Source organism: Westerdykella ornata (genome assembly GCF_010094085.1).
Source record: "Westerdykella ornata strain CBS 379.55 unplaced genomic scaffold EI97scaffold_59, whole genome shotgun sequence".
Lineage (NCBI taxonomy): Eukaryota > Fungi > Ascomycota > Dothideomycetes > Pleosporales > Sporormiaceae > Westerdykella > Westerdykella ornata.
In genome coordinates this window covers 14,523-41,511 of record NW_022986909.1, presented here as the reverse complement: position 1 = coordinate 41,511, position 26,989 = coordinate 14,523, and the positions used below count along the sequence as shown (strand labels likewise).

General features: G+C 52.7%; 14 protein-coding genes across 14 annotated transcripts; 8 read left to right on the top strand and 6 right to left on the bottom strand.

Annotated features, from left to right (window-relative positions):
* Positions 1–26: 26 nt before the first annotated feature.
* On the top strand, positions 27–2,132 carry EI97DRAFT_408199 (uncharacterized protein; the record flags this gene model as incomplete). The annotated part of the gene is made up of 2 exons (XM_033796637.1): positions 27–755; positions 834–2,132. 2 exons carry the CDS (start codon positions 27–29, stop codon positions 1,998–2,000), a joined length of 1,896 nt encoding a protein of 631 aa, XP_033648978.1. The 3' UTR covers positions 2,001–2,132.
* Positions 2,133–3,077: 945 nt separating this feature from the next.
* On the top strand, positions 3,078–5,273 carry EI97DRAFT_437869 (FAD/FMN-containing isoamyl alcohol oxidase-like protein MreA). Its single transcript, XM_033799429.1, has 2 exons — positions 3,078–3,635; positions 3,702–5,273. Exons 1-2 carry the CDS (start codon positions 3,214–3,216, stop codon positions 5,203–5,205), a joined length of 1,926 nt encoding a protein of 641 aa, XP_033648977.1. The 5' UTR covers positions 3,078–3,213; the 3' UTR covers positions 5,206–5,273.
* On the bottom strand, positions 5,237–6,105 carry EI97DRAFT_437868 (uncharacterized protein). The gene is made up of 2 exons (XM_033799428.1): positions 6,050–6,105; positions 5,237–5,983 (listed from the first exon to the last, which is right to left on the bottom strand). Exons 1-2 carry the CDS (start codon positions 6,097–6,099, stop codon positions 5,464–5,466), a joined length of 570 nt encoding a protein of 189 aa, XP_033648976.1. The 5' UTR covers positions 6,100–6,105; the 3' UTR covers positions 5,237–5,463.
* Positions 6,106–7,528: 1,423 nt separating this feature from the next.
* EI97DRAFT_437866 (uncharacterized protein) lies at positions 7,529–9,287 on the bottom strand. Its single transcript, XM_033799427.1, has 6 exons — positions 8,810–9,287; positions 8,696–8,750; positions 8,389–8,636; positions 8,016–8,320; positions 7,900–7,963; positions 7,529–7,839 (listed from the first exon to the last, which is right to left on the bottom strand). Exons 1-6 carry the CDS (start codon positions 8,874–8,876, stop codon positions 7,610–7,612), a joined length of 969 nt encoding a protein of 322 aa, XP_033648975.1. The 5' UTR covers positions 8,877–9,287; the 3' UTR covers positions 7,529–7,609.
* Positions 9,288–10,597: 1,310 nt separating this feature from the next.
* Positions 10,598–11,797, top strand: EI97DRAFT_437863 (uncharacterized protein). Its single transcript, XM_033799426.1, has 3 exons — positions 10,598–11,450; positions 11,507–11,579; positions 11,631–11,797. Exons 1-3 carry the CDS (start codon positions 10,646–10,648, stop codon positions 11,659–11,661), a joined length of 909 nt encoding a protein of 302 aa, XP_033648974.1. The 5' UTR covers positions 10,598–10,645; the 3' UTR covers positions 11,662–11,797.
* Positions 11,519–12,692, bottom strand: EI97DRAFT_270102 (uncharacterized protein). The gene is made up of 2 exons (XM_033794269.1): positions 12,262–12,692; positions 11,519–12,201 (listed from the first exon to the last, which is right to left on the bottom strand). The coding sequence occupies exons 1-2, from the start codon at positions 12,609–12,611 to the stop codon at positions 11,766–11,768; spliced, it is 786 nt and encodes a 261-aa protein (XP_033648973.1). The 5' UTR covers positions 12,612–12,692; the 3' UTR covers positions 11,519–11,765.
* Positions 12,693–12,891: 199 nt separating this feature from the next.
* On the bottom strand, positions 12,892–14,479 carry EI97DRAFT_437860 (phosphoglycerate mutase family protein). The gene is made up of 2 exons (XM_033799425.1): positions 13,341–14,479; positions 12,892–13,266 (listed from the first exon to the last, which is right to left on the bottom strand). Exons 1-2 carry the CDS (start codon positions 14,242–14,244, stop codon positions 13,076–13,078), a joined length of 1,095 nt encoding a protein of 364 aa, XP_033648972.1. The 5' UTR covers positions 14,245–14,479; the 3' UTR covers positions 12,892–13,075.
* A 261-nt stretch (positions 14,480–14,740) lies between these two features.
* EI97DRAFT_387929 (WD domain-containing protein) lies at positions 14,741–16,051 on the top strand (the record flags this gene model as incomplete). Its single annotated transcript, XM_033796153.1, has 2 exons — positions 14,741–15,090; positions 15,145–16,051. The coding sequence occupies 2 exons, from the start codon at positions 14,741–14,743 to the stop codon at positions 16,049–16,051; spliced, it is 1,257 nt and encodes a 418-aa protein (XP_033648971.1).
* Positions 16,052–17,333: 1,282 nt separating this feature from the next.
* Positions 17,334–18,358, top strand: EI97DRAFT_487551 (endoglucanase II; the record flags this gene model as incomplete). Its single annotated transcript, XM_033802182.1, has 4 exons — positions 17,334–17,477; positions 17,603–17,858; positions 17,916–18,103; positions 18,177–18,358. 4 exons carry the CDS (start codon positions 17,334–17,336, stop codon positions 18,336–18,338), a joined length of 750 nt encoding a protein of 249 aa, XP_033648970.1. The 3' UTR covers positions 18,339–18,358.
* Positions 18,359–19,465: 1,107 nt separating this feature from the next.
* EI97DRAFT_462844 (uncharacterized protein) lies at positions 19,466–19,833 on the top strand (the record flags this gene model as incomplete). Its single annotated transcript, XM_033801311.1, has 2 exons — positions 19,466–19,732; positions 19,825–19,833. 2 exons carry the CDS (start codon positions 19,466–19,468, stop codon positions 19,831–19,833), a joined length of 276 nt encoding a protein of 91 aa, XP_033648969.1.
* Positions 19,834–20,247: 414 nt separating this feature from the next.
* EI97DRAFT_437855 (glycerate dehydrogenase) lies at positions 20,248–21,771 on the top strand. The gene has a single exon (XM_033799424.1). It carries the CDS (start codon positions 20,579–20,581, stop codon positions 21,749–21,751), a length of 1,173 nt encoding a protein of 390 aa, XP_033648968.1. The 5' UTR covers positions 20,248–20,578; the 3' UTR covers positions 21,752–21,771.
* Positions 21,772–22,394: 623 nt separating this feature from the next.
* EI97DRAFT_462842 (uncharacterized protein) lies at positions 22,395–23,399 on the top strand (the record flags this gene model as incomplete). The annotated part of the gene is made up of 1 exon (XM_033801310.1): positions 22,395–23,399. One exon carries the CDS (start codon positions 22,395–22,397, stop codon positions 23,397–23,399), a length of 1,005 nt encoding a protein of 334 aa, XP_033648967.1.
* A 453-nt stretch (positions 23,400–23,852) lies between these two features.
* EI97DRAFT_437854 (uncharacterized protein) lies at positions 23,853–25,737 on the bottom strand. The gene has a single exon (XM_033799423.1). It carries the CDS (start codon positions 25,664–25,666, stop codon positions 24,335–24,337), a length of 1,332 nt encoding a protein of 443 aa, XP_033648966.1. The 5' UTR covers positions 25,667–25,737; the 3' UTR covers positions 23,853–24,334.
* Positions 25,738–25,760: 23 nt separating this feature from the next.
* EI97DRAFT_269671 (uncharacterized protein) lies at positions 25,761–26,969 on the bottom strand. The gene has a single exon (XM_033794267.1). It carries the CDS (start codon positions 26,842–26,844, stop codon positions 25,903–25,905), a length of 942 nt encoding a protein of 313 aa, XP_033648965.1. The 5' UTR covers positions 26,845–26,969; the 3' UTR covers positions 25,761–25,902.
* Between the last annotated feature and the right edge of the window lie 20 nt (positions 26,970–26,989).

The window sequence follows — 26,989 nt, the reverse complement described above, 5'->3', positions numbered from 1 at the left end:
TCTCCTCCTTTCGTGGGCAGCACACGATGCTGCGCGCCTCAATTGCTCGGGCTCGTCCTGGATTGCGGCCAATTGCCGCTGCCGCTCGCCCGCAATGGCGCGTTGCGCAACGTTTCTATGCGGACGAGAAAAAACCCATTACCGACACCGTACCTCCCACGACGGCCCCATCGGCGGCTCCAGCGAATCCCGGCGAACCTGGAGATGTCAGAATACTCTCCAGCCAGACCCCAAAGTCTCCTGCGCCTGCTGCTCCCGAGACTTCAGCATCCCGATCTGCGCCTGTTGAGCAACCAGAGACTACACCCCCCACCGGAACCGGCACCGCAAGCGTCGCTCCTGGTCCCATAAAGCCTACGCCGAAGCCGAAGAAGCGACGTCTAGTGCGGGCTCTGTGGTGGTTGACGTTGCTGTCTGTGCTAGGCTACGGAGGTGGGGTCTACTACTCCCTCGTCTCCGACAATTTCCACGACTTCTTCACCGAGTACATCCCCTTCGGTGAGGATGCCGTGGGTTACTTCGAGGAGCGAGAATTCCGGAAACGATTCCCGGGTCGGGCTGGCTCCCCGAGAGTTCAACCGCAGGTGCCGGAGAAGAAAGTGACTATTCCTGGGAAGAGCGGATTGGGTGCGAGGGTGGCCGAAGAAGCAAGTGGCAGCACTGTTGCGAAGGGACCTCATGTGAGCGCTGTCGAGGATAAGGACGCCTCCAAAGGCCAGCAACCCCAAAAAGTCGGCACCAGCACTCCTGAGCAGGTGCAGAAAAACAAGGAGAAAACAGGTTCTGCGGAGGCAGCACCTGCAAAGTCTGAAGTCAAAGCTGCAGAAGCAAAGAAGGAGGTTGATGCTGAGCCTGTCAAAACCGCCGCACCACCTATCACCCCCATCGACCACCTTAACGTATCCAGTGCCGATGAGCCCATTGTACAAGATGTTGTTCAGATTTTGAATGGTATCATTACCATGGTTAATGCTGACCCTGCACATGGTAACAAGTACAACTCTGCTCTGGAAAAGGCCAAATCCGATCTCAGCAAGGTGGTCTCAGACATCAAGTTGCTCAAGGACAGCCTCCAAAAGTCTGCCGAGGAGGATATCAAGGCCGCACACACCCGGTTCGATGAGGCTGCAAGAGAACTGATCAGCCGCCTGGAAGTGCAAATGCATAAACAGGAGGCACAGTGGAAGGAGGAGTTTGAAACCGAGCGTGAACGCCTTTCCCAGACGTATCAAGAGAAGCTTCATTCCGAACTGGATATCGCCAAGCAAGTCTATGAGCAGCAACTGAAGAATGAACTTCTGAAGCAGAGCATTGCGCTTCAGAAGGACTTCACTGCCAAGGTTCGGGAACGCGTCGAGGCTGAGCGGGAAGGCCGCCTTGGCAGACTCAACGAGCTGTCATCGTCCGTCCAGGAGCTCGAGCGACTAACGGCCGAGTGGAACTCAGTTGTGGATGCCAATCTGAAGACACAACACTTGGTCGTCGCGGTCGAGGCGGTCAAGGCTGCGCTTGAGAACCAAGCGCATCCCAAACCGTTCGTAACGGAGCTGGCAGCGCTCAAGGAGATTGCTGACGACGATCCCGTCGTCAGCGCAGCCATTGCCAGCATCAACCCGGCTGCCTATCAGCGCGGCATCCCCAACGCCGGTCAGCTCATTGATCGTTTCCGACGCGTAGCTCAGGAGGTCAGGAAAGCGGCTCTTCTGCCTGAAGACGCCGGTGTTGCCTCCCATCTCGCTTCCCTCGCTATGTCCAAGGTCCTCTTCAAAAAGTCGGGTCTCGCTGTTGGCGCGGATGTGGAGGCAGTGCTAGCAAGAACAGAGGTTCTGTTGGAGGAGGGTGATCTTGACGGTGCTGCGCGAGAAATGAACTCTCTACAAGGATGGGCCAAGGTACTGAGCAAGGACTGGCTGAGCGATTGCAGGAGAGTGTTGGAAGTGAGGCAGGCGCTGGATGTCATTGCGGCTGAGGCGCGGTTGCAAACTCTTCTGGTAGACTAGGGACTAAGCACGGGCTTTTTGGACCTTCTTAAAACAGCTGGCGAGAGATCCTTTTCATTTGTGTCTGCCTATATGTAGCGCTATGTGTATCTTATAGAGCTTGTTCTTTGATTCCAAGTGACGTTAAGCTCCACAAGAGTCCGGGCCCCCTGAAAACGTGAATCGTGCTGACTAAGAGGGATTTGTGATTTGACTGGTGAATGGATTGGTATCAGAAGGGCCATACGCCGAAGCTAGGAAGTTCTTAAGGGATGCGAGGTGATAACTCTTCCTTGGTGGCATCGAAGTCTGCAGCGGTTTCACAGTTCGAATTCGGGTTTGTGGTCCCCAGGCAGAAAGCTATCCCAGTTCGTCATATCCACCATGCCCCACATCAGTGGTCTGCACAGTCCTTCCATTTTTCAAGAATCTCCGCCGTCAAGGCACAGTAATCCTCATAAATTCCTAAAGGATTGAGTAGTTTCGTTCTTCTCGTCTATCTGTGGTATTCCATAATGGTAATTCAGTTTTTCCTGCCCGTGGGTTTATCGAGTTCGCGGCTTCTCATCTCCCGCCAGTGCCCGTTTCGAACCTGACCGCCCCGGGGCCTGAGCATATTGCTTGAGGGCGATAGTATTAAGGTGTGGGCTCGGTCCGTTGAAGAGGCCTATTATCCAGGCTTATATTCTGCATCTCCTTGGACGTGTACAACGGCAAGTAATGTATGTAGGTGAGATCTTCGAAAAAGCTTCATTTTGGAGAAGGCGAGCGTGCTCACTCATCGTTTGGGACATTCGTTAACGCTGGGGCAGACTGAAGATACGAATGCCCTACTAGTGAAAAGCATCATCCGTACTAGTGTTCCCTTGTAGCCTGTGGCTAGGATGGGGTGCACAATAACCACCAAATGAATTTCCCCAGTAAGCTTACATCGCTTTTGTTGTCCAAGCATTGAGAGAGTAATCGCATGTTTGAGCAATTATCGAAACTGCAGCCTTGCGCACATCGTTACTCACTTTGGTAGAGCCTGAAGTGCCGCATGGGGCGTTAATATGAGGGCCTGCGTTTCCAATCTTTATTCGGTGAACTGCAGCGACCCCACCTAAGCTGCATATGCAACCCTACAACACTCGCTCTCCTTATTCTGAGAAGTAAAGATCACGATTGCCCTTTCTTTTCCTCGACGGCTTGTAGTGTTTGTTTCTATGAAATGAAAGCTCCTTCACATTCAACAATGCAGACACTGCCACACACTACTAGCTACGCGGCTTTGAACACACTTTTCGTTTCTGTTCTACTTCAATTCATTCTTGTACATGGCGGTTCCTGCAGATCCAACTCCTCTTTTTTCGATTTTGAGAAAAGGCAGCTCCGTGAAGATGCAATCGCACGTTTCCCGGAAGACATCCAACAACATCTCCGCTTCGATGACACGGCAGTTGGCTCAGATCCCTTCCTTTCCAGTGGAACCTGCAAGACCTTTCCAGGAGATGAATCTTGGCCTTCTCCAGCGGTATGGGAAAAGTTCAATGCAACTGTTAACGGAGCTTTGATTGCTAGCGTGCCTGCAGCCGCGCCCTGTTACAAAAATTGGGGCGTGTATGATGAAGCACGTTGTACAGCAATCACGGCCAACTTCTCGAATCCTTACTTCCAGTGAGACAGTTTCACTAACCACGCATTCCAATATACCCCCTAGAACATGAGTAACCATGAACGCAGCGAAGCAGATCCAACATCCAACATGTGGCCCATCTACCAAGGACGCACTTGTCTCCCGCGCAACACTCCAAACGGGGCGTGCACCCTCGGAGGCTTTCCGACATATGTCGTGAATATATCGACTGTCGAGCAAATCCAACTCTCATTGAATTTCGCGAGGAACAATAACATCCGGCTCATCGTCAAGAATACGGGCCATTGCTACCTGGGCAAGTCTCTCGGCGCAGGTGCGCTTAGCATATGGACCCATCACTTGAAGGATACGCAATTCATTGAGAATTACCAGAGCGATTCGGGCTATGACGGGGTTGCCATTAAAGTCGCCGCTGGTGTTACAGTGCGAGAGATATACAAGCTCGCGGAAGAGAACAACGCCACGGTCACAGGCGGTATATGCGAGAGCGTCGGCTTCGCCGGTGGCTACGTCACTGGAGGAGGCCACACGCCCATGAGCGGTTACTACGGGATGGCGGCCGATAATGTCGAAGCACTTCAAGTGGTGACGGCTGACGGGAGATTTGTCACGGCGTCCAATACGTCCCACCCGGACCTCTTCTGGGCGCTTCGCGGTGGTGGAGCAAGTACTTTTGGCGTCGTTACATCCGTGATAGTTCGTGCGCATCCCAAGATGCCCATTGTCACTTCAACGTTCAACTACACGACTGGTGGCAACATCACCAGAGAAGTCTTCTGGAACGGGACCCGCAAGTTCTTCGAGATGTTCCCCACGCTCACAGACGCGCATACATACTCGTACTTCTGGATCTCGCCACTGCCCGATGACCAGGTCAGGTTCGAAATGACCCCTTTCTGGGCTCCCAACCACACAATTGCGTCCTTTGAAGCACTAATCGAACCGTGGTTCTCCCATCTACGAGCCCTCGGCATCTTCTTCGAGCCCAAAACCATGCTATTCGACTCCTTCTATCCCGCCTACCACTCCTCGTGGGGAAATGAGACCGTAGGACAAGCCTCTCGTTTACCAGGAAACCGCATCTTCCCTCGGGGGAACTGGGCGGATCCTGCAAAATTCGAGCGCATGTTCGCGGCCATCAAGAATACCAGCATGACTGGCAAAGTGGTGGGTGGATATCACCAGGAACCGGGCAACAGATTGCATGTGGATAATGCCGTCTCTTCCGCCTTCAGACACACGGTTTCGTTTCTGATAAGCGGCGTCACGGTTGAAGGTGGAGAGGACGCCACGCAAGATCAGATGCAGAAAACTGCGGACGAGCTGATCAATGACGTGCTTGGGCCATGGCGTGAAGTCGCCCCGGAAAGCGACTTTGGTGGTTCTTATCTGAATGAAGCCAATGTGGCCGAGCCGCATTGGCAGGAGAGTTTCTATGGGGTGCAGTATCCGAGGCTATTGGAGTTGAAGCGGAAGTGGGATCCTAAGGGCGTGTTTTATGCGACTACAGCTGTGGGGAGTGACGAATGGGAGGTGAGGGATGGAGAGTGGGGGACGCAGACGCAGAATGGGAGGTTATGCCGTGTGTAGGTGTTCGCTGGATAGTAAGATCTTGAGGGGCATAGTCATGAGGGTTTTTCATATTCTACATTGGTGGCATAACCGATAATAAGTGCTGTGCCCAGAGCTATACCACTCTGTTCTTCACTTCTTTTCCTCCTCCCTTTCCCAGTTCACGTCCAACACACTGCCACGGGAGAAGCTGGCCTGTTTTGCAAGTGACCGAGAAAATGCATGTGCATGCTTGGCACCACCTCTAAATCTCTCGCTCTTCTTCCTGCGCAGCTTCTAGGTGCCTTGAGCTTTCGGCGCTTCAACCGTGGCGGTAGGCTCGGGCGGTGCGACGACGTTGATGGCGGGTGCGATCTTCCCGGGCTTGTCGATGTCTTCGTTGGTGGTTGTGCGGATGGGAAGGCGCATGGTATCGGCAATCACCTCACGTTCGTTCTCAGCCTGGGAAACGGCCTTGGAGTCCTCGAAACCAACCAAGTCCTCGGCTTCAGCCTCCTCTTGTTCCGCATCCTCAGAGTCGGACGTGTCATACGGAGATTCATCGACAACACCTTCGTATACACCCTGTGCCATCAGATACTCCCGCCTCAGCTCTTTCAACATGTCAAATTCTGCACGCAATTTCTCCAGTGCCTTTAGAGCGTTTGCATCCTCCCGCGCTCGCGCGTCCTTCATGCAGAGAGCGTACTGAACCTCGGCAGCCTCGATGTGTTCATCGGCCTCGTCCCAGGAATCGCAGAGGCTAGCAATAAGAAGATGATTCTTGATGCGATAGTAGCCAGGAAGGGTGGGATCCCTATCTATTCGTTAGTTACTGCAAGTGCAGCGCGTAGAGTGTTAGTCACGTCAAGTTGAACTTTACGATTGCAATGCTGGTTTCAAAGTCGCCCTGTTTGTAGAGCCTGAGGGCATTCTCCCATTGTGCCTTGTACAGTCGAGGTGGGTATGGATTCATATTGTGGTGTTGGTGTTGTGTGTTGTTGAAGGGTTGGTGGTTGTGTCGAATTCGAAGATGCGCGCCTTCTGTGCCAATTGCAAGCGTCGCGTTTGCCTAGTCACCACCGTTTGAGCCATGCCAGCGTCTGCTTGCGCAGAGCAACCTGTCAATGGAACAACTTCCACGTTTGTTACGCAAATTGTTGCTCAAGCCGGGGCAGGTTTGTCGCAAAACCGCGTGCGCAGTTAACGTTGCAGACCCGACCGCCTCCCCGCTTCTCGTTTGGGGTGGTCAGTGCCACGTGGGGTGCATGTGCGTCATCGATCCAGGGACCACATGCAGGGCCTGGGCCATGTGCGGTCCGCGCCGTAGTTCGAGCTGTAGGTATATAAATGGTCCCATTTGAGATCCAATATTAATCATCATGGGGCAATCGCCGCTAAGGACTGTTTTTACGCTGGATGGAACATGGAAAGCATTCAAGTTCGACTCTTCAAATTTCTCGGAAAAGAAGATCGACACACTCGGACCTGTCCCCTCGCTTTGGGGCTTTTGGCTAGCAGTGCAATGTGATTAGAGAAATGCGGGAAAAGATCTTAGGTTGGGGCCTTGCCTCTAGATACTATCGCTAAGCTCTTGCGCAATTTACAGTGGAAGCTTTTCGGTCATTTTGGGACCGTCGATTCTATCTTTGTGGCCGCTCCGGACTTTGCACGGGATATATACGTAGAGGACCTAATCGACGCTCCAGGGGACCTTATGGGGGGAAGACGCTTTCCCAGTTAGGCGCACATTGTATATATAGGACTCTCCGACGCCGTGGTTAGGTTGGTCTCGGGAGAAGTTCCCGTCATTTGGATCCGACTTCCAGCTGTCGCTCTCGCTCTTGCTGGTCAAAGTGGCATCAACACTTGGTTCGCTACGAAGAACGTTCTGCTGGCTATTGAAGAGCTCATCGTGTCGCTGGAAGAGGTGGCTTCGTACTGTACATGTCATGCGAGTGATAGACCACGTATCGCTCACTATTGCATGTACTGCCTCAGGCTCGTACCCTGTTCGACATAGACTTGGACGGCCGATCAGCGTCTGATATGCCTTCACCATTATGCGGATGGCGCCCCACAGCCAGATAAAGTTTTTAAGATTAAAAATGCGAGGAATGGCGGGCAGCATCCAGGAACCACTCTCATTAACTCAACGGCACGAGATTACGGGTTTTCTCTGCACTCCGGACTGGTTAGAAAGCTAGTATTGGAAAAGAGGGAAAAGGAGGTTTGGGATGGTGGCCCTTCGCCACTGACGGTGGCGAGATACACTCCCCGTCCTTGTCTACAGATATACTACCAGCACAGAACAGTGCCTAAATGCAGTAAATCTCAACAGTGACACATGTCTCAAAAACATGTCTATATTGATGTGTTCTGATACAGATACAGCTGACGTGATAACCGCTCCCGTAATTCACTGAATAGTTATCTGGTCAAATTAAGCAACCCAAGATACTGGATACATGACAACATCTCGTTTTCTGCTCTGGGGCGGATTCAAGCTGCCGTCATCATTGACTCTCACACCGAGTCCAATCAACTCAATGGCACTGCAGAGAAGTGCAATACTATCCGAGTTATTTTGCGGGTCCTTGAAGTCGGGCGGTCTGTCAAAGTCGCCTTTGCTCTCCACAAATTTGCGCGCCCACTCTTTGCAGTTCTTCCAACCTGTGTGCGTCCAGTGTGAGTAGTTGGAGAGTGCCGTTGGAGTACTTCAGATGCACTTACCGTAAGGGTTGGGCTGCATATCCTCCGCTGGCTTAGGGTCGCCGGCTTGTGTCGTATGTGTCAACTGTATTTGCGTCAACCAAGCCCGTCACCGGTAGACGAGCATATCAACATACCTCATGCAGAATGACCTTGTCAAAGACCTGAAACATATCGATAGGCGTATATGCCATCGAGCTTATTACGGGCAGAGAGATCTTGGCCAGAGCGCCCAGGGTTAGAGAACCAGCCCTAAGCTCCGTGAGATCGCGGAACTTGAAGCCGCGGACCTGGGTCATGAACCACGGGCAGATTTGGATTTCTGAGGCTTGTCCCTCGGGGTTGAAGGTTATGGCGGCGGTTGGGGGAGTGAGTTCGAGGCAATGTGCGAAGCGGTTCGATATCTCGTCTTCCTGGTACACAGACTCGGTGTTTTTATTGTCTGAGGAAGAGGGAAAGACGGTAGTTAGTTTTCAAACGCGACAAAAAGGGGGGAATACGTCATCTTACAGTATCGCCCGTCTTTTCGCTTCTCTATCCTCTTGGTTGTGCAGAAAATCCTAACATCAGTAGCTCCATCAACTGACCCGTCAAGCGTCGAAATTGGAGCAAGATTGCCGAGTTTCTGTTCAATTCGAGGCCCCCATGGCCGTTGAGCAGCGGTGTATCCGAATAGCTGTTCGACCACGTGGTCGATGTCTGGATTGATGGGCGTTTTGCGAAGCTCTGTTACCGCGTTTGCCGCCAGCGCGAATGCGCTACGAGGGTTAGTTTCTGTGCAAGTTCTTCCGAAGTGTCGTGGGAGTCTAGGACTTACTGATCGGCAGCCGTGCGGACTAGGTCTCGGTCATTTCCACAATCTTCGTCGATGGCTATGAGGGTTAGTTCCCGTGCAAGTTCTTCCGAAGTGTCGTGGAAAACCAAGACTTACTGTAGGCATGGCCGGCAACAAACAGAAGACTGAGTGTTGCTGCTGCTCGAAGGGATGGTCGCAACATTGCTCTAGCCCTGTATCCTGTTCACTTGTTCCAAAACCGGCAGTGTCCTGTCGAAGTCTGAAGTTGAAAAGTACCCTCTCAACATATTCAGGACGCGCTCGACGTTCATATTTAAAATCGCGCTTCACTTTCGCCATTGGAGGGTATGAAACAGCCGACATTTCGTGTAGTTCCCCAAAATGTGCATAGTCACGGCGGCTCTGTAAGATTTCGGCCCCATCTCAGGTCATCATAAGTTGGGACCGAGCACAGCCCCAGCACCGAAGTCCTGACCTCATCGTGCCGCTTGCTCGAGTTTCTCCTGGGCCGCGAAATCCTTCGGGATCAACAAGATCTGAGCTGGGCCGAGTTAAGATTACCATCGTCTTAACGAAGCCTGTCCGGTCGAAACGTGGGCTAATTATAAAGACCTGCTAAACGTTATGGAGTCGACTTCCCAGTCAGCCTTTGGTATACATGGGGGCCAGCGAATGAGATTACATAATGTTATTCTTGACATATCCACAGAAAGACACGAGGCAAGCAGATAGATGTTTGTACTTTACGAGTTGCGGCGCAATCCTTTAATAAGGCCCCCACAAGCTCTGTGAGTAACAATAAGCCCACATTACTCAAGTCGAGCATAGCGCAGAGACAACCGACCAACGATTCGATCATGGGAATCCCCACGCGCGCGGAAAGTTAGTCTTGCCATTGTGGCGAAGCCCATAGATCCAACAGACGCTATGTTTCAACGTAGGGATCCACCTCGGGACCCTGACAGGGGGCCGAACTCCTGTGGCGTACGTGAGATCAGTCAATACGAATGTACTCCCTAGACTTCTTTGGGAATGTAGACGATGTCGGAAGAGATTCCATACGTGCATCCCCGGATGGTTATGGAATCTTTAAAGCCACCACGGCTCCTCTCCAACAGCAGACACGCAAGGACGTCTCCCTTCGATATTGTACATTTGGCATCATGTATGTCAGGCACAGTCTCTTGTCTGCCATCGTTGCACTGTGTGCACTTGGCGCAGAGGGCACTCCCACCAAGACCCCCAGTCCCACCATAGCGAAAAGAGCCGTTGAGCCCACTGCAACGGGCCAGATAGGAGTGAATCCGGTTACGGACTTGCCCGCATCAGAATAGTAAAACTTCCCATTCGAGCCATCCTGACAATGAGAGTCTAACCTCACTCCAGTACTTCCATCGATGGGCCTGCCACCGAGTGGTATGACCAAAGCAGCAATTACAGGAAGATCGGTGTCAACACGGAATACTTGACCGAGATCTCAACCACCGTAGAGTCACGACCAACCATCATCAAGCCCGTAATCACCTTTATTACGGTAGCAACCGCCGTGCCAGCCGCAGGGATCGAAGCTGGAGATGTGCAGATGATCATGGCCCCCAAGTTGAAAGACGCCCTCAATAGCATCGCAGAAGAGGTTGCCGCGGCCTGTCCTGGTAAGAAACGACAGGCTTGCAATCGTCCTCTTCGGTTTGCGCAGGCAGCGCAGGCAGAGATCCGACCCGGTGGCCGTCTGGACTTCGACCTTGAAGGGCTTATCGAAATCCCTACCATTACTGCCAGTGACGTGGCGGCTGTGCTGTCGCAGATTCCCAACGCTGCACTGGTGCTTGGACCAATCGTCCTCGCGGTACGTTCGTTTCGCAGTGGACTGAGGGCCCCCACTGACTTTTTCTGCAGTACATCGTTGCGACGCATGCAAATACCGGAGGAGGACCGCCCAAAATCGCTCCCGTTCACAACATTCCCGCGAACATGGCCGGCGGCAAAGCCGACAATCCATCGCCGACATCGTCGGGTGGTTGTCCTACGGACGCACCAAAGGGAGCAGATGCTCCGGTTTGCACAGACGAAGACTGCAAGGGCCCCAACGACGGTCCCAAGGACAAAGTCCGGGTCTGCTCGGAAGGAAAATGGAAAGATTGCCCCTGCCTCAGAAGTGGAACATTTATCGCCGAAGCAACCGACCCTGACTACCTCAAGGCCCAGCAAGACATGTTCCAATGGGTACTCGATCACGACGGCGACTTCTCCAAACCCTGGTGTATCCACGGCGCCAGCCCGAGGAGCGGCAGGACCCCCTCCGACTACTGCATGTGCGGTGAGAACGGTGCAACCTACTACCCCATTGCCGAAAAGAAGGAGGGAGAGGAATATAATCCTTGTCCTTACACAGAAAAGGACCACCCTAAAGAAACCCTCACGTTCCAGGACCCTCCCAAGCAGACAGAAGCGCCGCCGCCGCCGCCTCCTGCACCGCAACCGACGTGCAATACCAATCCATGCGGTGATTTTGAGAAGGCCAAGAAAGACTTCCCGTGGGTCCATCTTGGCACCGCTACAGAAGCAGGTCACAAGTTCTGCGCAGACAACAAGGGCAAAGCGGTCGTGGAGGGCCGAGACAATCTCCAGGGAACGTACGACGACGCTCCAGATCACAAGAACTTCGAAGGTGGGCCCATGCAGTTCTTGATCAAGGTTGACAGGGTCGATACAAACGCCGATAAGACGTTGGATGAGAAAGACTGCAACACTGCTGTCGATGTTATCTTGAACGGATGTAAGTCGTCCAGTGTAATCCGAAAAAAAAAACTATTACTGACTCGGGATTTGCAGGCGACACCTGCTCAAATGACATCAAGTTCGGGGGAAAAATCGAGATAAATGGCGTTATCTTCAGGATAAATCCGTAGGTCCCTATTCCTGCACAGCAGCTAGTCCGCATACTAACAGAGATTAGCATGCGATATATCCCTTGCATAACTTGCTAATGAAACATGAGGTTGGATAGACTCAGATTGCATGGGGATATTGGATACTTCTCAAGCATGTCGTTTCATGTAAACCTCTTGTTAGAATAAATAGATCTTGTATATCAAACAGCGAAATGTCTCAGCTCAAGCTCCCATGGAGTGGAGTTGGTGTCAGAAAAAGCCGAGGAGGACGGAGGCCAATCTATCGACACCAGATATGTCTGTACCCCACAAGCCTTCTTCAAAGTCTTTGACAGTTGCGTTTCAGTGTGCTCAAAGACCAAGGTGCCGCCGGCTGTGAGGTTAACCACCAGTGATTTCAGTCCCTGCATGCTGGATATGACGTCCCAGGCCTTTTCCCATGTCTCCTCGTTTTGCGGTGGGAGGTTCGCCTGCCAGGGCGTATTGTAAATGCCTTTGACTGGGAAGTGGACCCTAAGGGATTGAATCGTCTGCAGCCATGTAGGAGCGATGAAGCAAGGGAGTATCTGCATGCAAGCAATTTCTCTACAGTGAAAAGTGATGCACTTGTAGATGCACTCCGTAGATTCGAGGTAGCTGTGACGGAACGCGATTAGCGCCAGACCAGACCAAGACGTGGCAAGGATGAAGACGTACGCCAACAAACACGTCTTCGGAAAAGAGAAAAGCCACTCTTCGTGATTCCCCTTTACTCTGAAGGTTGAGGCATCGGGGTCATCGAAAAAGGAGAGCGTAACTGTGAGATCCCCATAAAGCCTCTGGTAAATGGCGATCCGCAGCTCGAGGGGCAGCTTGACAAAAAATATGGAGTCTTCCTGTCCCGCCGGCACCTTGCCGCGCGGGGAAATGCAATTGCTATATTTCGGGCCTGGATTAGGCAGGCGAGAAGACCAGTATTCCCGTCTTTGGTCCTCCCGGCGCTGGCGTGCGAGGTTCCTGCGTGCTACCTTCCTGTTGAGCAGTCCGTCAACAAACATTTTGAGCATGTTTCAAAAAGGTGGGAATGGGTAGGCCAACAAACTCAAATAGAATATTGGTACTAGCAGGAGCGGGATACAGCGAGCATGCACAGAATGACGGGTCAGACTGGGGGGCGAGGCTTATGCTTATATACCTCCAATGGATAAGACGCTAGACCGAAAAGGGATACGTTGAGGTTATGTTCCAAGGTTCCAACTTAGACGGGTCCATGGGCACTACAACCATAGCATGATGGCTTCGGAATTGTGAATTGAGGACTCTGCCCGAGTACATTCGGTCTTAACCGTGTAATCCTATCCTGTTCAATCGGGCACGTTTTCTCTTCCATTTCATCATGTTCTGTTCATGTCGGAACGGGTTTCCCCTGACACTGACTGATATGGTACAAATAGATCCTTTCAAAGTACATCGTCACGAGCATGTCCGGCGAACCCATGGTTCTCTCTCTCCCGAGGCACCCGTTCTCCAATTACTTACAGCACGAGCAGTCATTGCATGAAGAGTCTCTCGTTGTGGGCGGTTTCGCACAAGTGGCTACCGGCTCAAATGGTGGTACTAGTGTTGAGCTTGGCGATTCCCGCCGTCCTGGCCCAACCGTGATGTTGACAAGAACAGGAATGGCAGCTCCCGTAGCAAGGCGGAACTCGCGATGATTGAGGACTGCTTCAGTGTTAGCGCTGCTTCAACGGAAGTTTGCAAAAGAAGTCGATCGCTTCGCACAGCTTTGTGCATACCTCTGAGTAAACTCGCAATCTCCCCAGAGTGGCTCGTGATGGAGATATACTCGACGCCTGCATCAACATCGCCCAGAACCTCGTCCAAAACCTTCTTGCTCCTCGCATCCTGCGCCTCGCGTGTCTCTGCTTGCAGCGGACGCCACAAGGGATCCACTTCGGGGAAGCCATGCTCGAACTGGTAGTTGGGGAACTGCTTGTGGATGGCGCTGCGGGTACTCCGCCTATCGCATGTATGTGCGGATACGCCCTCCCTGAAGCCTTCCTTGACGACTGGCTTGAAGGGGTACTTGCGGGGTAGGTCAATGCCGGAGAAAGTCAAGTCGGCGGTTTGCAAACAGCGCCAGAGTGGAGAAGTGTAGTATCTCTGCGGCACGGCGATCTTCTCGTCCTGGATCAAATGCTGCCAGAATCCCTTCACTGTGAGCGCCTGCTTGATGCCCTTTTCAGTTAGCCGCGGGTCCGCCCAAGTGACGGTGTCATTGCCTTCAAGCTCCGAGTAGTAGCAGTTCCACGCTGGAGTGCCAAAGTACGACTCTGCGGCGTTGTGGTAGCCTTCACCGTGGCGGGCCAGGAAGAGGAGGGTGTAGTGCTGTTTTCTATCTCTGTCACCTCGGGCACGTGCTTTACGGTTCAGGGTAGAGATGTAGTGGGATAGGCGTTGCCATTGTGTGAGTTTGGGGTTCCCAGGAGGAGCGTCCGGATAGGTGCGGGGGATCAGGCCAAAGTTGGTGGCGGTGAAGTTGAGGGTCGAGGCATCGGTCGAAGGATCGGATTGAAGGAATATAGAAGGCACGACAGAGTAGGTTATCTGTCGGGCGGGGGCATGGTGGGAGTCTGGATGGGAGAGGGTCAAGGGGATGGTTGAGAGAAGGGATAGTGTGAAGGCGCTTGACAGTAGCATGATGGGAAGATATCTTGAAATAGGACAAAAGCTGAGAGGAAGCTTGCCAAGCAGCTTGGGGAAGATCGAAAAGAAAAAAAAAAGAGTAAGAGGTGGGTTGATATAACTGCGCCGAATATGAGCAGATGCATAGCCAGCCAATCGTTTAGAAACGTGTACATGGGCACGTCTATGGGGCAAAGACACCTTCCTGTTCTGGATTCTCCTATTGATGAAACCGACTCATGATTCTACACAGTAGAAAGATGAAAGTCATCATCAAACCTACCTGCAGAACCTAGGTACGAGTAGTTCTATGCGTGGTCGAATAGGATTGCTTGGCGGAGGTGAAGGGTAGGGATAAGGTACGTAGCCGAGGAACTCACAGCCTAAACTTGCCGCGCCCCGTTCAGCGCCACAGAAAAAGTTCCCCAGCCCAACATAACTATTCCACCACAGTACTTCCATCGCGTACATTGTGTCTCTAATAAAACAGCAAACTTCATTATTCCCCGCCATGTTCGACACCGTGTGCACCATTCCTTTGGCGCACGAACTCTTTGCCCAAGCTATCCACCCGCGAGAGCCCGTTGTCTCGGCCGGACTCTCCTCTGGGCACGTCTACACATACCGACTTCCGCCCGCTGCTAGCGACCAAGAAGACGGTGACGCAGCCGCGGCCTCCGGGAGCGGTTTCGGCCATATAGATACTGCCTGGAGAACCAGGAGGCATAAGGGCAGCTGTAGAACCCTAGCCTTCGGCCATGACGGTGCCCATCTCTACTCCGCGGGGACGGATGGTATCGTGAAGCAAGCAGACGTCCGGACAGGACAGGTCACAGCCAAGATCGCCATTCCCCTCGAGTCGTACGCTACATCCTGCTTCGAGTATAGTACTTTTTGCTGACAATGTCATAATAGTCGAACTGGCAGCATCGACCCCCCAACGGTTCTACATGCATTGACCCCCCAGGCCCTCATCCTTGGTACCGATTCGTCCGCTATGCACGTCTACGATCTCCGCGCCTTGCGCCCCAGCGAACTGTCGATAAAACCTCAACATACCTACCATCCCCATGACGATTATGTTTCGTCCATCACGCCCCTTCCCCCCGGCGAAGCGAGCACCAGCGGCCTACCGAAGCAGTGGGTCAGCGTCGGAGGAACGACGTTGGCAGTAACCGATGTGCGCCGCGGCGTCATGGTCCGTAGTGAAAATCAAGAGGAAGAGCTACTGAGCTCCGTCATGGTGACTGGCCTCTCGAAGCGTGGCACCAATGTTGGCGAGAAGCTGATCGTGGGCGGCGGCAGCGGCGTTCTGACACTATGGGAACGCGGCGTGTGGGACGACCAAGACGAACGTATCATTGTCGACAGATCACCAGGAGGCGGCGAGTCAATTGACAGCCTTAGCCTGTTGCCTCAGGGTGTCGGGCCGGGAGGCAAAATCGTTGTAGCCGGACTGGGAAATGGTGAGCTCAAATTCGTCAAGATTGGGCCCAACAAGACGGTGTCCGAGTTGAAGCATGATGAGCTGCAAGCGGAAGCAGTGGTGGGGTTAGGATTTGATGTCACTGGCCGCATGTTCAGCGGGGGAGGAAAGATGATCAAGGCCTGGCATGAGAAGCTTGAAGAGGACGCTACAGAAGAAGAGGAGCAAGCAGCCGGCACCAAACGAACCCTTGACCCCGATTCAGATGACGACAGTGACGAGGAGGCGGGTGAGAGCAGCGACGAGGAAAGGGAAAGCAAGAAGCGCAAGAAGAGAAAGAGGAGCAAAGGCAAGCAGAAGGGCAACGGCATTGTAGGATTCTCTGGTCTTGACTGAGTTGCTAAATGTATCCAGTCGGCGGCCTTGGACTGCCTCGAGAGCGCATCTTCACGCCGGCTCAATGCAAAGACTGGCGGCGTTCCGGTTGGATTCCTCAGGAACAGACCCCCTCTGTCGACAGCCGCTAACGTGCCGGATGAGGACGTTGTGTCTTCCACCTCCAGCTCCGATCCGGAGATCACGTGTAATCATTTAAGGAGCGTCAGAAAAGTACACTGCAAGACAGCCGCCGCCCACAAGGTAAGCGCAATATGAGATCCGACTGAGACCGCAGTGTGCTAAGAAATTGTCGCTGAGGTATCGTTCATCTTCTGCTTTGTTCCCTTGAATTGGTTAAGCCGACCTCGGGTGGGCGGCCTTCTTGACTTCTGTATTGCGAATGGATAACACTGCCTCGGTGGATTCCGTCCTCTTCTGCTTTTCCACGTGTTTGCTCTATCGCAATCCCATTGCATTCAGACTAACTGTGCGCACAGCGTAACAACTCATCCAACATTGTTTCCGTGAAGGCACGCCCCGTCCAGGTAGCCATCTGGCCGTTCCTAACCGAGGAAAAGAAAATTAATAAAACCTGTATTGATGTACGAATGAGCGCCAGTTCGACGTCTACTTTCCCATTAGACGGTCTTGCATGAGTGCTGCATACATTATCCCGGTGGAAGACGGGCAGCCTGCGGAAGACGACCACCACGTTTCCGGCTCCAACCTTGCCGGCGTCGGGTGGCAATGCGCAATACCCGCAGGCTCGGCACTTAAACCTCACATTTCCCAGGTTCTGCACTCCAGGCTTTTCATTTAATATCTACATCCTGACTCTGCACCCCGGATTCCTTGGCCGTCGCCCCACACTTTTATATCCTTGCTCCCGAGTCATTGGTTTCTGCCATTCCCTCGCCTAGGCTTCGACATGGCTTCGATATTGCTTCATCTAATGCCCTACTCGCTCCGACCACCACGGAGAAGGCTGACCGCGGGAGGAGTGTGCTAGACATGTGCGGTCGAGTATGGATGTGGCCGCTGCGCTTCACGAGCCGCACAGCCGTTGGTGGACGCACAAAAGAGATTCCCGAAACCTGGGTTGTACTACTGCTCTACTTGGGTTGGACAAGCTGCAATAGATGGCATCATGGGCCGTGGCCAGTTGGTGGTGAATATTAGGAAGGCCGTCATTTGACAGGGGAGAAAGGTTTAAATACTCTAGGCTGTCCCCCGACCGCTTTTCTCATTCAACCAGCCGTCTTCGCTCCAATCCACGATTTCCCTCACTTCGCAATACGCTATGAAGCTGTCCGCCTCCCTCGCTTTGGCCGCCGTGGCCTCGTCCGCTACCGCGCACACAATCTTCACCAATGTAAACAACAACGGTATTGGCGAGGGTGTTCGTGTACCGTCCTACAACGGTCCCATAACCAACGTACAGTACGTTAATCGTTTGATGATACTCTTGAGAGAATGTCCGGGGGCAGACATGGGAGCTTGTAACGGTTGTTGTGAACAAGCAGTCACGTGACCAGAACCAAAACGCTTTCCTGAGGAGATTCGACTCAGCCGAAATCGCCCATTGACTCTAAAGCAGCTGACAATGGAGACAGGTCTAACGACGTAGTCTGCAACGGGGGTCCTAATCCGACCCAATCTACCGACAAGGTCATTGATCTTCAGGCCGGTTCGCAAGTCACGCTTCAATGGCGATACACCCTGCAAACCGCGGCGGGTGGTCAGGTTATCGATGCCAGCCACAAGGGTCCCGTCATGGCGTACATGAAGAAGGTGTCGAATGCAAAGACGGACAGCGGTGTTGGCGGTAGGTGGACTCATCTTTCTGAAAGCCGTCTAGTATTCACGGTGCTAATGTCGACAGGCGGCTGGTTCAAGATCTACGAGGACGGCTTCGACGGCTCCAAGTGGGGTGTCGACAGACTCATTGCCAACGGCGGCAAACAGGTCGTCACCATCCCTCAGTGCATTGCTCCGGGCCAGTATCTGCTCCGCGGAGAGTTGATCGCCTTGCACAACGCCGGGAGCACGGGTGGTGCTCAACTGTACATGGTATCTAGAGAACTGTTTCTTCACAAGGCAGTGCGAAAGTCTATGAGGGATTTTTGGCTAACCATAAGGACAGGAATGCGCACAGGTCAATATCCTTGGTGGCAGTGCCTCCAAGACGCCCTCGACCGTCAGCTTCCCTGGCGCTTACTCCGCAAACGACAAGGGCATTTTGTATAACCTATACAGCGGTCAGAAGACGTACACAGCCCCCGGCCCGGCCGTGTTCAAGTGCTAGTACATGTAAAGCTTGCGGCGCAGAATATGAGGATGAGATTGGTCCAAGAGGCGGAATAGATTACTTCGCTGTATATATTCACTTTGTCATTGACTATTCATGGACACTCTTCTATTTTCTCCGTCTCAGCCCTCCAATCATGCATCCGATCTGCTCCCGTCAAGCCATTATGACACATGAAAGAAATGGGAATGCCTCGAGTCTCGCTTCTCTCCTCCCTAAGGAACTGTCTACTGAGGTAACGCAGGAGATGAATGCGCACTTGCTGACCTTGTCCAAGCCATCTAGTTCTTTCTGAGCAAGCCTTTGCAGCTGGTTGGTTGAGCGGGAAGAGTTTGGGGCACCGAGTAGCTCACGAGCCACTTTGCACCGGCAACAAATTCTGTTGTGAGCAATAACTCGAATATGATGCTTATACGCGCCTCGTCTAACGTCTGTCACTGTCAGGATTGTGAAGGTCTCTCAGTGGCGTCTACTGGTCGAGTGCCTCTCTCGCACTACCCTAGGGTAGTATGTGAAACTACGACGCGGCCCGCCCCTGAATGGCGTATGTACATCATAACATCATCATGGTCTGAGACTGAGACTTTGACTTTGACTTTGGCTTGCACTGGCCTGGCGATGCGCATCGACAGTTACAGTGTATGTACCCTTCTGCTCTGAACACACGACACCAACACCACCATATGGATCCCGAGTCAATACCTACCCCGACTGCACTTGATTCCCATGGGAAAAGGCCGCCGGGCTCTACAAACAGAGTGATTTAGGAACTGGCATCGCAATGGCACAGTTCAGCGTCACGCGACATACAGTCTGCTGGGGTCCACATGTGATGGGAGAACGCGTAACTGTTCCGCCACTCTCTTTCATCGTCTCCTTCTTCCTTTTCGCTCCCGCCCTCTCTTTCCTTCGAGGGCCCAGGCACATTTGGTATATAAGTTGTCTTCCACTCCCGATGCTCCTGTTCACTTTCCTGCCCACAACCGATGAAATCAGCCACACCCGCCTCAACGACAAAGCGTCGCTCGTTTCCCGTTATCAGCTCCCGATGGACGCAGGTTATCTGGGCGCCGCTTCTACGATTCTTTCACCGCTCGTTGCAGGCTATACGGAAGGTTCGCGACATGTTGAAAATTAGGAGCACTGAGCGGGAGAAGTTGGACCCGTGTCTAGCGCAAATCGAGTCCGGCCTGTCGCTGGTAGATCAGCACATCAATCTGGTCAAAAAGTCGCAAGACAGGATGGAAGCGCGACTCAAGAAACTGACGACAACCTGTTCCGAAATCGTGCGCCAACTTGAGGCATGGGACAAGGCCAGCCGCGAGAATCATGAACGACTCATGGTTAGGCTCTACAGGATAGAGCTGGCTCTTCAGAGACTGCAGAAACTCGTAGGTAGTCTCGACAGTACCAGCGAGTGATGCTGTCAAGGTGTGTTTGTTCACATCCACGCAAAAGCCCTTCTCCTGACCGCAAGAAACAGTCCAAGTAAGCGAGGGGTGGAGGTTGACTGGCATTGCGTTATAACATTCTTAAGAACAGATTGTTAGCGGGGTGGCTTTTGGGAGTCTGCTATAGCAAGCGGACTTCTCCCGTGGCAATGTGTTGGACATAAACCAGAGGAAGGGTGACGAGGGGAAGTGAAGCTTATAGCTGTAACTTGGAATTTCAGACTAGACGGGAACCATTTCCATGGACTTCCACTCGCAGTGCAGACCCTCCTGCATGAAGGATTACTCTCCAATAGTATCTTCTGAGACTGCAGAGTATTCTTCCGAGCGCCCTGCTAACCTCTGTGGCATCCAAATTCGAACGTGGATGACCCCTTATTGTCTTACTCATAGCCGCGCCGCAATAGAGCGTAACAACAACAACCGAACTAGAAGTGCACCGCAATTGTGGTGTCAGAAGGCATCTCTACTAGACATCTAGCCTGCCACGAATCAGCCGGATTCAATTCCCGATCGCTTACAAATTGGACCGACTGACCCCACCCTGGGGCACATCGCAGTCCAGTCATCGAATTGTGGTATGATTTGAGATAGACAGAGATAGGGGGCTGAAGTCGTAGCCGACGGGGAAGAATAGTCTTATTAAAGTCAAAAGCACTTGGTTCCGCGACTTCACTTCCATTCCATATCGCCGTAATCGAGACACCCCAGGTGCATCTACCATTCGCCTTCGGCACATTCATCGCGATCCGATCAGTCACATCGAGACTCCGAAGCCGAGCGACAATGGCCGTTCCAGAAGGCACCCTTAACCTCGCCATCCTAGATGACTATCATAACCTCTTTCTACCCATACTCAACTCCCTTCCCCAACCCTTCCTCTCTCGCCTCTCGATTACAGCCATTCCTGATACACTTCCGGCCTATAACCACCCTTCCACGACCGCCGCCGAAAAGGAAGCACTCATCTCCCGCCTTCGCCCATTTCACATCTTAATCACTATGCGCGAACGAACCCCTTTCCCAGCAGAAGTCATTTCCCAGCTCCCAAATCTCAAAATCCTCTTCGCCACAGGTGCCAAATTCGACGGCTGGGGCCTCGAAGAAGCATTCAACCGCGGCATCCCCATCTGCGCAGCCCCGGGAAAGGGAAGAACGGACGGCAAAGGCACGCCTCTGACTCAGCAAAAGAAGAAGGGCGTGGGAGCGAAGGCGCATCCGACGACCCAACATGTCTGGGCGCTGATACTCGCGCTCACGAGAAATGTAGCAGAGGATGATGCGAATGTAAAGGCTGGGGGGTGGCAGACGGGGCTGGCGACCGGGTTGCAGGGAAGGACGTTGGGGATCGTGGGGTTGGGGAAGATTGGGGTGGCTGTGGCGAGGGTGGGAGTTTTGGCGTGGGGGATGCGGGTTGTTTGTTGGAGTGCTTCCTTGACTCAGGAGGCGGCGGATAGGAGGGCCGAGGAGATGGGGTTACCGGTGGAGGATGAGGATGGAGAGAAGGTGTTCAAGGTCGTGGGGATGGAGGAACTGTTTCGCACGGCAGATGTGGTCAGCGTGCATTATACGCTTTCAGAAAGAAGTAGGAGGTTAGTGGGAAAGGAGCAGCTGGGATGGATGAAGAAGGAGGCGTTGTTTGTGAATACGGCGAGAGGGCCTTTGGTGGATGAGGACGCCTTGTTGGAAGTACTGAGAAAGAAGCGGATTCGAGGTGCTGCGCTGGATGTCTTCGACGTGGAGCCTCTGCCGAAAAGCAGTCCGTGGAGAACGGAGAAATGGGATGAGGTGGGTAAAGACGGGAAGAGAATGAGGAGTAGGGTATTGTTGACACCGCATATGGGGTTTGTAGAGGAAGAGAGGCTCAAATTATGGTATGAGGAAACAGTGGAGAACCTGGAGAGATGGCTGAACGGGGAGGAAGTCTTGCACGTTATCAACTCAAAACACTCAGAATAGATGCACAATCAAAAGAGGTCAAATGCTTTGTTTGTCCCAAGCTTCGTACATCACAGTGAGCTTGCCAGTTGTACTTCATCACGAGTTAGATGCACATGTACCTTGTGGTTCCCAGTTTTGGGTCAGCCCAGCGAGTAAAACGCATGACCAAACGGAACGGTACAGCTCTCTCCGTCAAATGCGCTAGCGGCAGATACTGCTTTACAATCATGGGAGACGCAAAACTCGTGACGACACATCCTCTCTCTATAGCTTGACACTGGATGCCAGACGATGTCAGTTAGGTTCGGCAGAGATTTGTTCTACACAACTTCTTCTCATCTCCATAACTCCCCTAAACTCGAAGAGCGCTTAGCTTTACTACGGCCAGACTACGGTTCAGGACCAGAAAAGTGCAGAAAGCTCTCTGGTCATTTCCTCATACCAAACCACTCAGGAGCAAGCATGGCTTCATGGAAACGTGGCAGAGACCTCGTGAGAGGGAGAGAGCAATCGGTACATTGCGTTTGTAAATATATATGTAGTCCTCAAGAGCGGTATTTCTAGCACATCCATTCGGCAAGGTTTTCAGGGTCTACGAAAATTTTGACTTCCAGAATCCGCAACTCATTCTATCGCATCTCGTCCATTTGGATAGTTCGTAATGCCACCAAAGAAGAAGACATCCAAAGCCGCTATGAAGACCAAAGACGAAGGGCAGGACACTGTTCCCGCAGAGATCGGGGAGGCCGAAAACTCTTCCAACCTCCCCGTCAACCTGAAGTCGACGACTCAACTGCAAGGTGTCTCTAAGAACACCAGAAGGCGAAATAATGTCGACGAGGGCGTACCGGTGACAGCCGTGATGGGCCTCAATGAAACTGACCTCGAGGACGTCCCTCTTGACGATACACCTCTTCGCGGGGGTCTTGCCATGTTACGTCGTGGGCGACGAGCATTCTCCGTGGTCGATTCACCGCTTATCCCGCAGACAACACCCCGTCGCAATCCCTCTCGCAATACGCGGAATAGGGTGCTTGACTACGGTAGCACACCGTACAAGAAGAGGGCACCATTGCCGACCATTATGAGTCCTGGGAATCTTGAAAAGGCGGGAAACACCACCGATTCACCAGAAGAGCTGGCCGCAAAGATTAAGAATATGTACCTTGGTGAGAGCGTCGGCAAGCGCAGGGGCAGGAGCAGAAAGCAACTCTCAGACTTTGAGCTGCAAGCTATAGGTAGGGCACCTGCCAGCACCAAGGGGAAGGGCAAGCAAAAGGCGAGCAGCGAATCTGAGGAGTACGATTTTGCCAACGATGCCATGGTTGGAGACACGGTTTCCGACTCAGAGCCCGAAGAAATCAGAGTTCTCAATGACGAGGAGAAGAAGCTGCAAGGGATGATCCTCGACTTCACAAGCAAGCTGTCGTGGTCCAAGGGCAACCTATGGGACATTGAAGTGAACGATGTTGAAGTCATTCGCAAGGAGATCAGCCGATGTGAAGGCAGTCCCTACTCTGAGCAGCGAGAGGAGACACGGGAGCATGTGGCCATCTTGAAGCGGATGCTTGAGATTCTTGAGTTGGCGATTCGGCTTAAGGAGGCTAGTGCAGACTTCAGGAATCGCATCAAGAAGATCGGGCTGAAGTGGGATGTTTCGGGTTAGTGAAATGGGACTTTCCTGGAGACAGAAACGAGGATGCCTCCCCTGAAGAGCGAGGGAGGGTTGGGACATGAGGTGGAATTCCATCTGTAGGGGTCACGTCTGAAGCGGGGGCTAATCCCTCGCCTTTGGCGAATTTTTCCTTTGGATGTCGGTCGGTGTTTTCCCTTTTGAATATTCATTTGTTCTTCCTGCATCACGGTTTCCACCGCCTCGATCTTGAAGCCTTCACACCGTTGATAATACAGTAATGTGCGTAACAATAAACGTGATGTTTGGTTGGAAAGCTTGGATTCTTTCCGTGTGCAATCAAGCTTATAGTGTTCGTGATACTCGAAGGTTTCTGTGTATACCGTTGAGTGATTCGTAGGGAAGCGTTAGAGCATCAGTCTGTTGTGAAGTAAAGAAAGCCATCTCGCGGTAATGCACCATGCGCACAGCGTCGTTCAGTCATTTTTCTCATTTGCATTCTTCACTACTAAGGCTGGATTCAATGGCGTTCGATGACAGCAGAAGATATTTCCTCATCTTCCTACCCAATACATGTACATAGTGCGGTGAAAGTCTGCACGCTTAGAGGTACAAACCGCGTCAATATGCTGACGACATCTGGTATAATGCAAAGTTTCGGACCAACCATATAAACCAAAGAGAGTATCAGTCAGCTCAGGACAGACTCCACAACACCGTACGATGCCAAAAGAAACACTACCGGCCCCAGCGTACCATTACAACACCATAGTCTGAATGAAGCATTGACATGGAAGAGCGGATTGATGACGTCCGGGTATCATAATATCATGCTCTCGTGAACCCGCCAGTAGGCGAATGGGTATAGAACGCCAATTGAATGCGACGAAGAAAACGGAATAACTCAACTGAGGAGAAATGATTCATATATCCTGCAACTCACGGGTTCGGCCATGGGAGACATCCGGTCATGGATTCGGATGGACGAAGTGAGTGGCTTTACAAGGGGAGTAAACCTCTTGGAAATCTTTTATCCGATCCATAACCCACCCAGAAACCCACTTCGTGTTGCCTTCGGGTTTTTGGGGGTGGCCAAGGCGGATGGCATGGGAAAGGCGGCATGTGTCTCCAAAGTGTTCAAATTGCATGCATTTCGCATCTTTCAGGCAGGCGGCATAGCACGTGTCAAAAGACACGGATGCGGAATGTGGGGCCTTGAACGCCATGTCTTCCGACATGTTGCTCCAATCGTCGGCTCGATCGCGGAGATGAGGCTCTATGTAAGTGAAGAGCTCCTCAAACGTAAGGGGTTTTGACGGCCGTTTCCTCGTGGCTTCCCACATTTTCAGCTGGTCATGCTCGTGATCCTGCACATGATGCAGGGTAAGGACAGCCTCACACCACTGCTCCCAGTCGAAGCGTACGGTGGCAGGTTTCTCTCCGTTGAACATGGGCCAGTAGCCGCGGAGGGGGACACCACACTCCTTGAGCACTTGGGCCAGCACTTCGTCGCCGCAGCACATGTTTGACACATCTTTCCCGAAGAGATGTGTCCCTGGCGACTGGGAATTCTCCGCAAACATCCTGCCGCGCGCTACCACCTTGTCCAGGGCGCCCCTTGAAAGCACAAATCCACTACCCCCATGGGCAAAGACAGTCTTCTTTGGCGGCCAAACGGGCGATCCGAAATAGTGAGGGGATCTTGGATCGAACTGCGAGAGGAATCGGTACATGTTGTCCCAGTTTACATAAGTATCCAACTCCAGAAACACGAACCAGCGCGCATCTGGCCTTATATGCGCGGTAATTTCCATCATTGGCAAGAACTTGTACTTGTCTAACCGCCAGCCTTCGTCTGTCTTCGCGGAGGCGCCGTTGGAGGCTTGTATCCTGTCGTATACATCGAAATCGGGATTCTTGTATTTGTACTCGGGTCGTAGCGCGCGCAGAGCGTCGATGATCTTGAAGCCGTGGTACTCGGCGTCGCGATCTGAGAATAGAAGGAGATCGATGCGGCAGCGGCCGAGTCGATTGATATAGGCGGGTAAGGCCGAGGCCACTTCGGATGCGCCCATTTTGATCACAACGACAACGTCTTCCATGACGCCGCTGGAGAAGGGCGAACATTCCTCGCCGAGTACGACATCGGTTCCGGGATGGGAGCGAGTCGAAGGCGGCGTTTCGTGAACGAGGTCGAAGCCGCGAGCGCTGAAGAAGTAGGACGCAATCCGGTAGAAGAGGAAGAACGAAGCAACCAGAGCGGCAGCACTCAACATGCGCGTGGGCGACAGACGCACCATGGTGGCTGCTGCTGTTCCGAGAGTTGGGAGCAGAAGATGGGTTGACCGATCTATGGAAGTGGAGAGGACCGCACGCTCGCACGCTTCTTGCGCGGGCGCTAGTCCGAAGAAGGAAATCCTGATAGGTGTGTATATCAGACTGTCATCACCACGCCTGAGGCCGTGTGTATTTTTGGAAATTTCCCAGGCTGACCAATCACTCCTATCATGAGAGCAAAAGCCGTCAAAGAAGCCTGCTAGACTCTGTACCCTTTCAAAATCCTTGTTGCAATATCTATACCCATCTGCTCTTCAGCATTTGGAGTCGTCGGTTCCCTAACCTCCTTCGACGGGCCCAGTCCTACCTCTCGCATGATCCTCTCCATGATTTTAATGCCCTTCAACTCTTGCAGGGGAGGCATGGCATGTATCAATTCGTCACTGACGCGGTCGAGCCATAAGTCCGAGAGGGGCGGTCTCACGGCGTCTGGTATGTGTATAGCCGTACTTTCCGTTACCACGAAGTCGTACTGCACATCATTCGGCTCAGATTTCGTCTTGGTTTGCATCCTCTCCGCTTGGAGGACTTGGCTGCTGTGCACAAGTGTGAGGGTCGGAGCCTGTGGGCTCAAAACACCAATGTCGGCGAGCATGTGCCACGACAGACTGGACATGTCGTTGGCTCTCCACAGTGGCATGCCGTTTTGGCTGACAACCCAGGAGCCCGCAATATATAGATCCACTTGGACGCCTTCCTCTTGAAGTTTTGCTAATGTCACATGACGACCAATTCCGGGCTTCTCCATGCCGTCAGCACAGCTTGCATATTCGAATCTTACTGCTTCTGTACTGCGTGGATCCAGCAGCAGAAAGCCACGCCGAAGCTCGTAAGTTGCTACGACCAACTTCTTCCCGTCCCTGAGCGCTCGGTATCGCAGGTTTTGAAGGCTGTTGTCTGGCGTAGTAAAGATGGTTTTGGCCGTCCTGTAGCAATCCATGCTTGCAATATGATCCGCCGCCGATGCTGAACCCTGAAAATCTGGGATGAAGACGGAGAAATCATGATGGAATCTCGAATCCGGATAAGCATGGGGTGTGAGTCTGGCCCTGACCTGCTGCCAGATCAAGCATGATGGGTCCGTAGGAGGACTCTGGGGTTCATGGAGATTGTTGGAGCCAGATATACTCTCTTGGGACATGGAGATTGAATGATGCCGAAGTGCCTGTTTTCCCCACGTCTTCAAGACAAGTGCGCCAGTGAGAGGGAGGGAGTTCTTCTCTTCTTACTTAGTCAGCGGCCCCGCCTCGGCCCCTTTGTGGAAGCTACAGGTCTTGTTTCGACAC

Coding starts and splice junctions, on each gene's coding strand:
- EI97DRAFT_437854 (XM_033799423.1), bottom strand. CDS start 25,666: ATGGTGCGTCTGTCGCCCACGCGCATGTTGAGTGCTGCCGCTCTGGTT.
- EI97DRAFT_437866 (XM_033799427.1), bottom strand. CDS start 8,876: ATGTTGCGACCATCCCTTCGAGCAGCAGCAACACTCAGTCTTCTGTTT. Junction 8,637..8,695: donor GTCCGCACGGCTGCCGATCA/GTAAGTCCTAGA, acceptor TAACCCTCGTAG/CGCATTCGCGCTGGCGGCAA. Junction 8,321..8,388: donor GCGAAAAGACGGGCGATACT/GTAAGATGACGT, acceptor CCTCTTCCTCAG/ACAATAAAAACACCGAGTCT.
- EI97DRAFT_270102 (XM_033794269.1), bottom strand. CDS start 12,611: ATGCTCAAAATGTTTGTTGACGGACTGCTCAACAGGAAGGTAGCACGC. Junction 12,202..12,261: donor CCGAAGACGTGTTTGTTGGC/GTACGTCTTCAT, acceptor GTTCCGTCACAG/CTACCTCGAATCTACGGAGT.
- EI97DRAFT_437855 (XM_033799424.1), top strand. CDS start 20,579: ATGGCCGTTCCAGAAGGCACCCTTAACCTCGCCATCCTAGATGACTAT.
- EI97DRAFT_437860 (XM_033799425.1), bottom strand. CDS start 14,244: ATGCTACTGTCAAGCGCCTTCACACTATCCCTTCTCTCAACCATCCCC. Junction 13,267..13,340: donor GATTGCGAGTTTACTCAGAG/GTATGCACAAAG, acceptor ACACTGAAGCAG/TCCTCAATCATCGCGAGTTC.
- EI97DRAFT_437869 (XM_033799429.1), top strand. CDS start 3,214: ATGCAGACACTGCCACACACTACTAGCTACGCGGCTTTGAACACACTT. Junction 3,636..3,701: donor TTCTCGAATCCTTACTTCCA/GTGAGACAGTTT, acceptor CCATGAACGCAG/CGAAGCAGATCCAACATCCA.
- EI97DRAFT_269671 (XM_033794267.1), bottom strand. CDS start 26,844: ATGTCCCAAGAGAGTATATCTGGCTCCAACAATCTCCATGAACCCCAG.
- EI97DRAFT_437868 (XM_033799428.1), bottom strand. CDS start 6,099: ATGCCCTCAGGCTCTACAAACAGGGCGACTTTGAAACCAGCATTGCAA. Junction 5,984..6,049: donor TTGAAACCAGCATTGCAATC/GTAAAGTTCAAC, acceptor ACGAATAGATAG/GGATCCCACCCTTCCTGGCT.
- EI97DRAFT_437863 (XM_033799426.1), top strand. CDS start 10,646: ATGGCCGGCGGCAAAGCCGACAATCCATCGCCGACATCGTCGGGTGGT. Junction 11,451..11,506: donor CGATGTTATCTTGAACGGAT/GTAAGTCGTCCA, acceptor CGGGATTTGCAG/GCGACACCTGCTCAAATGAC. Junction 11,580..11,630: donor GTTATCTTCAGGATAAATCC/GTAGGTCCCTAT, acceptor AACAGAGATTAG/CATGCGATATATCCCTTGCA.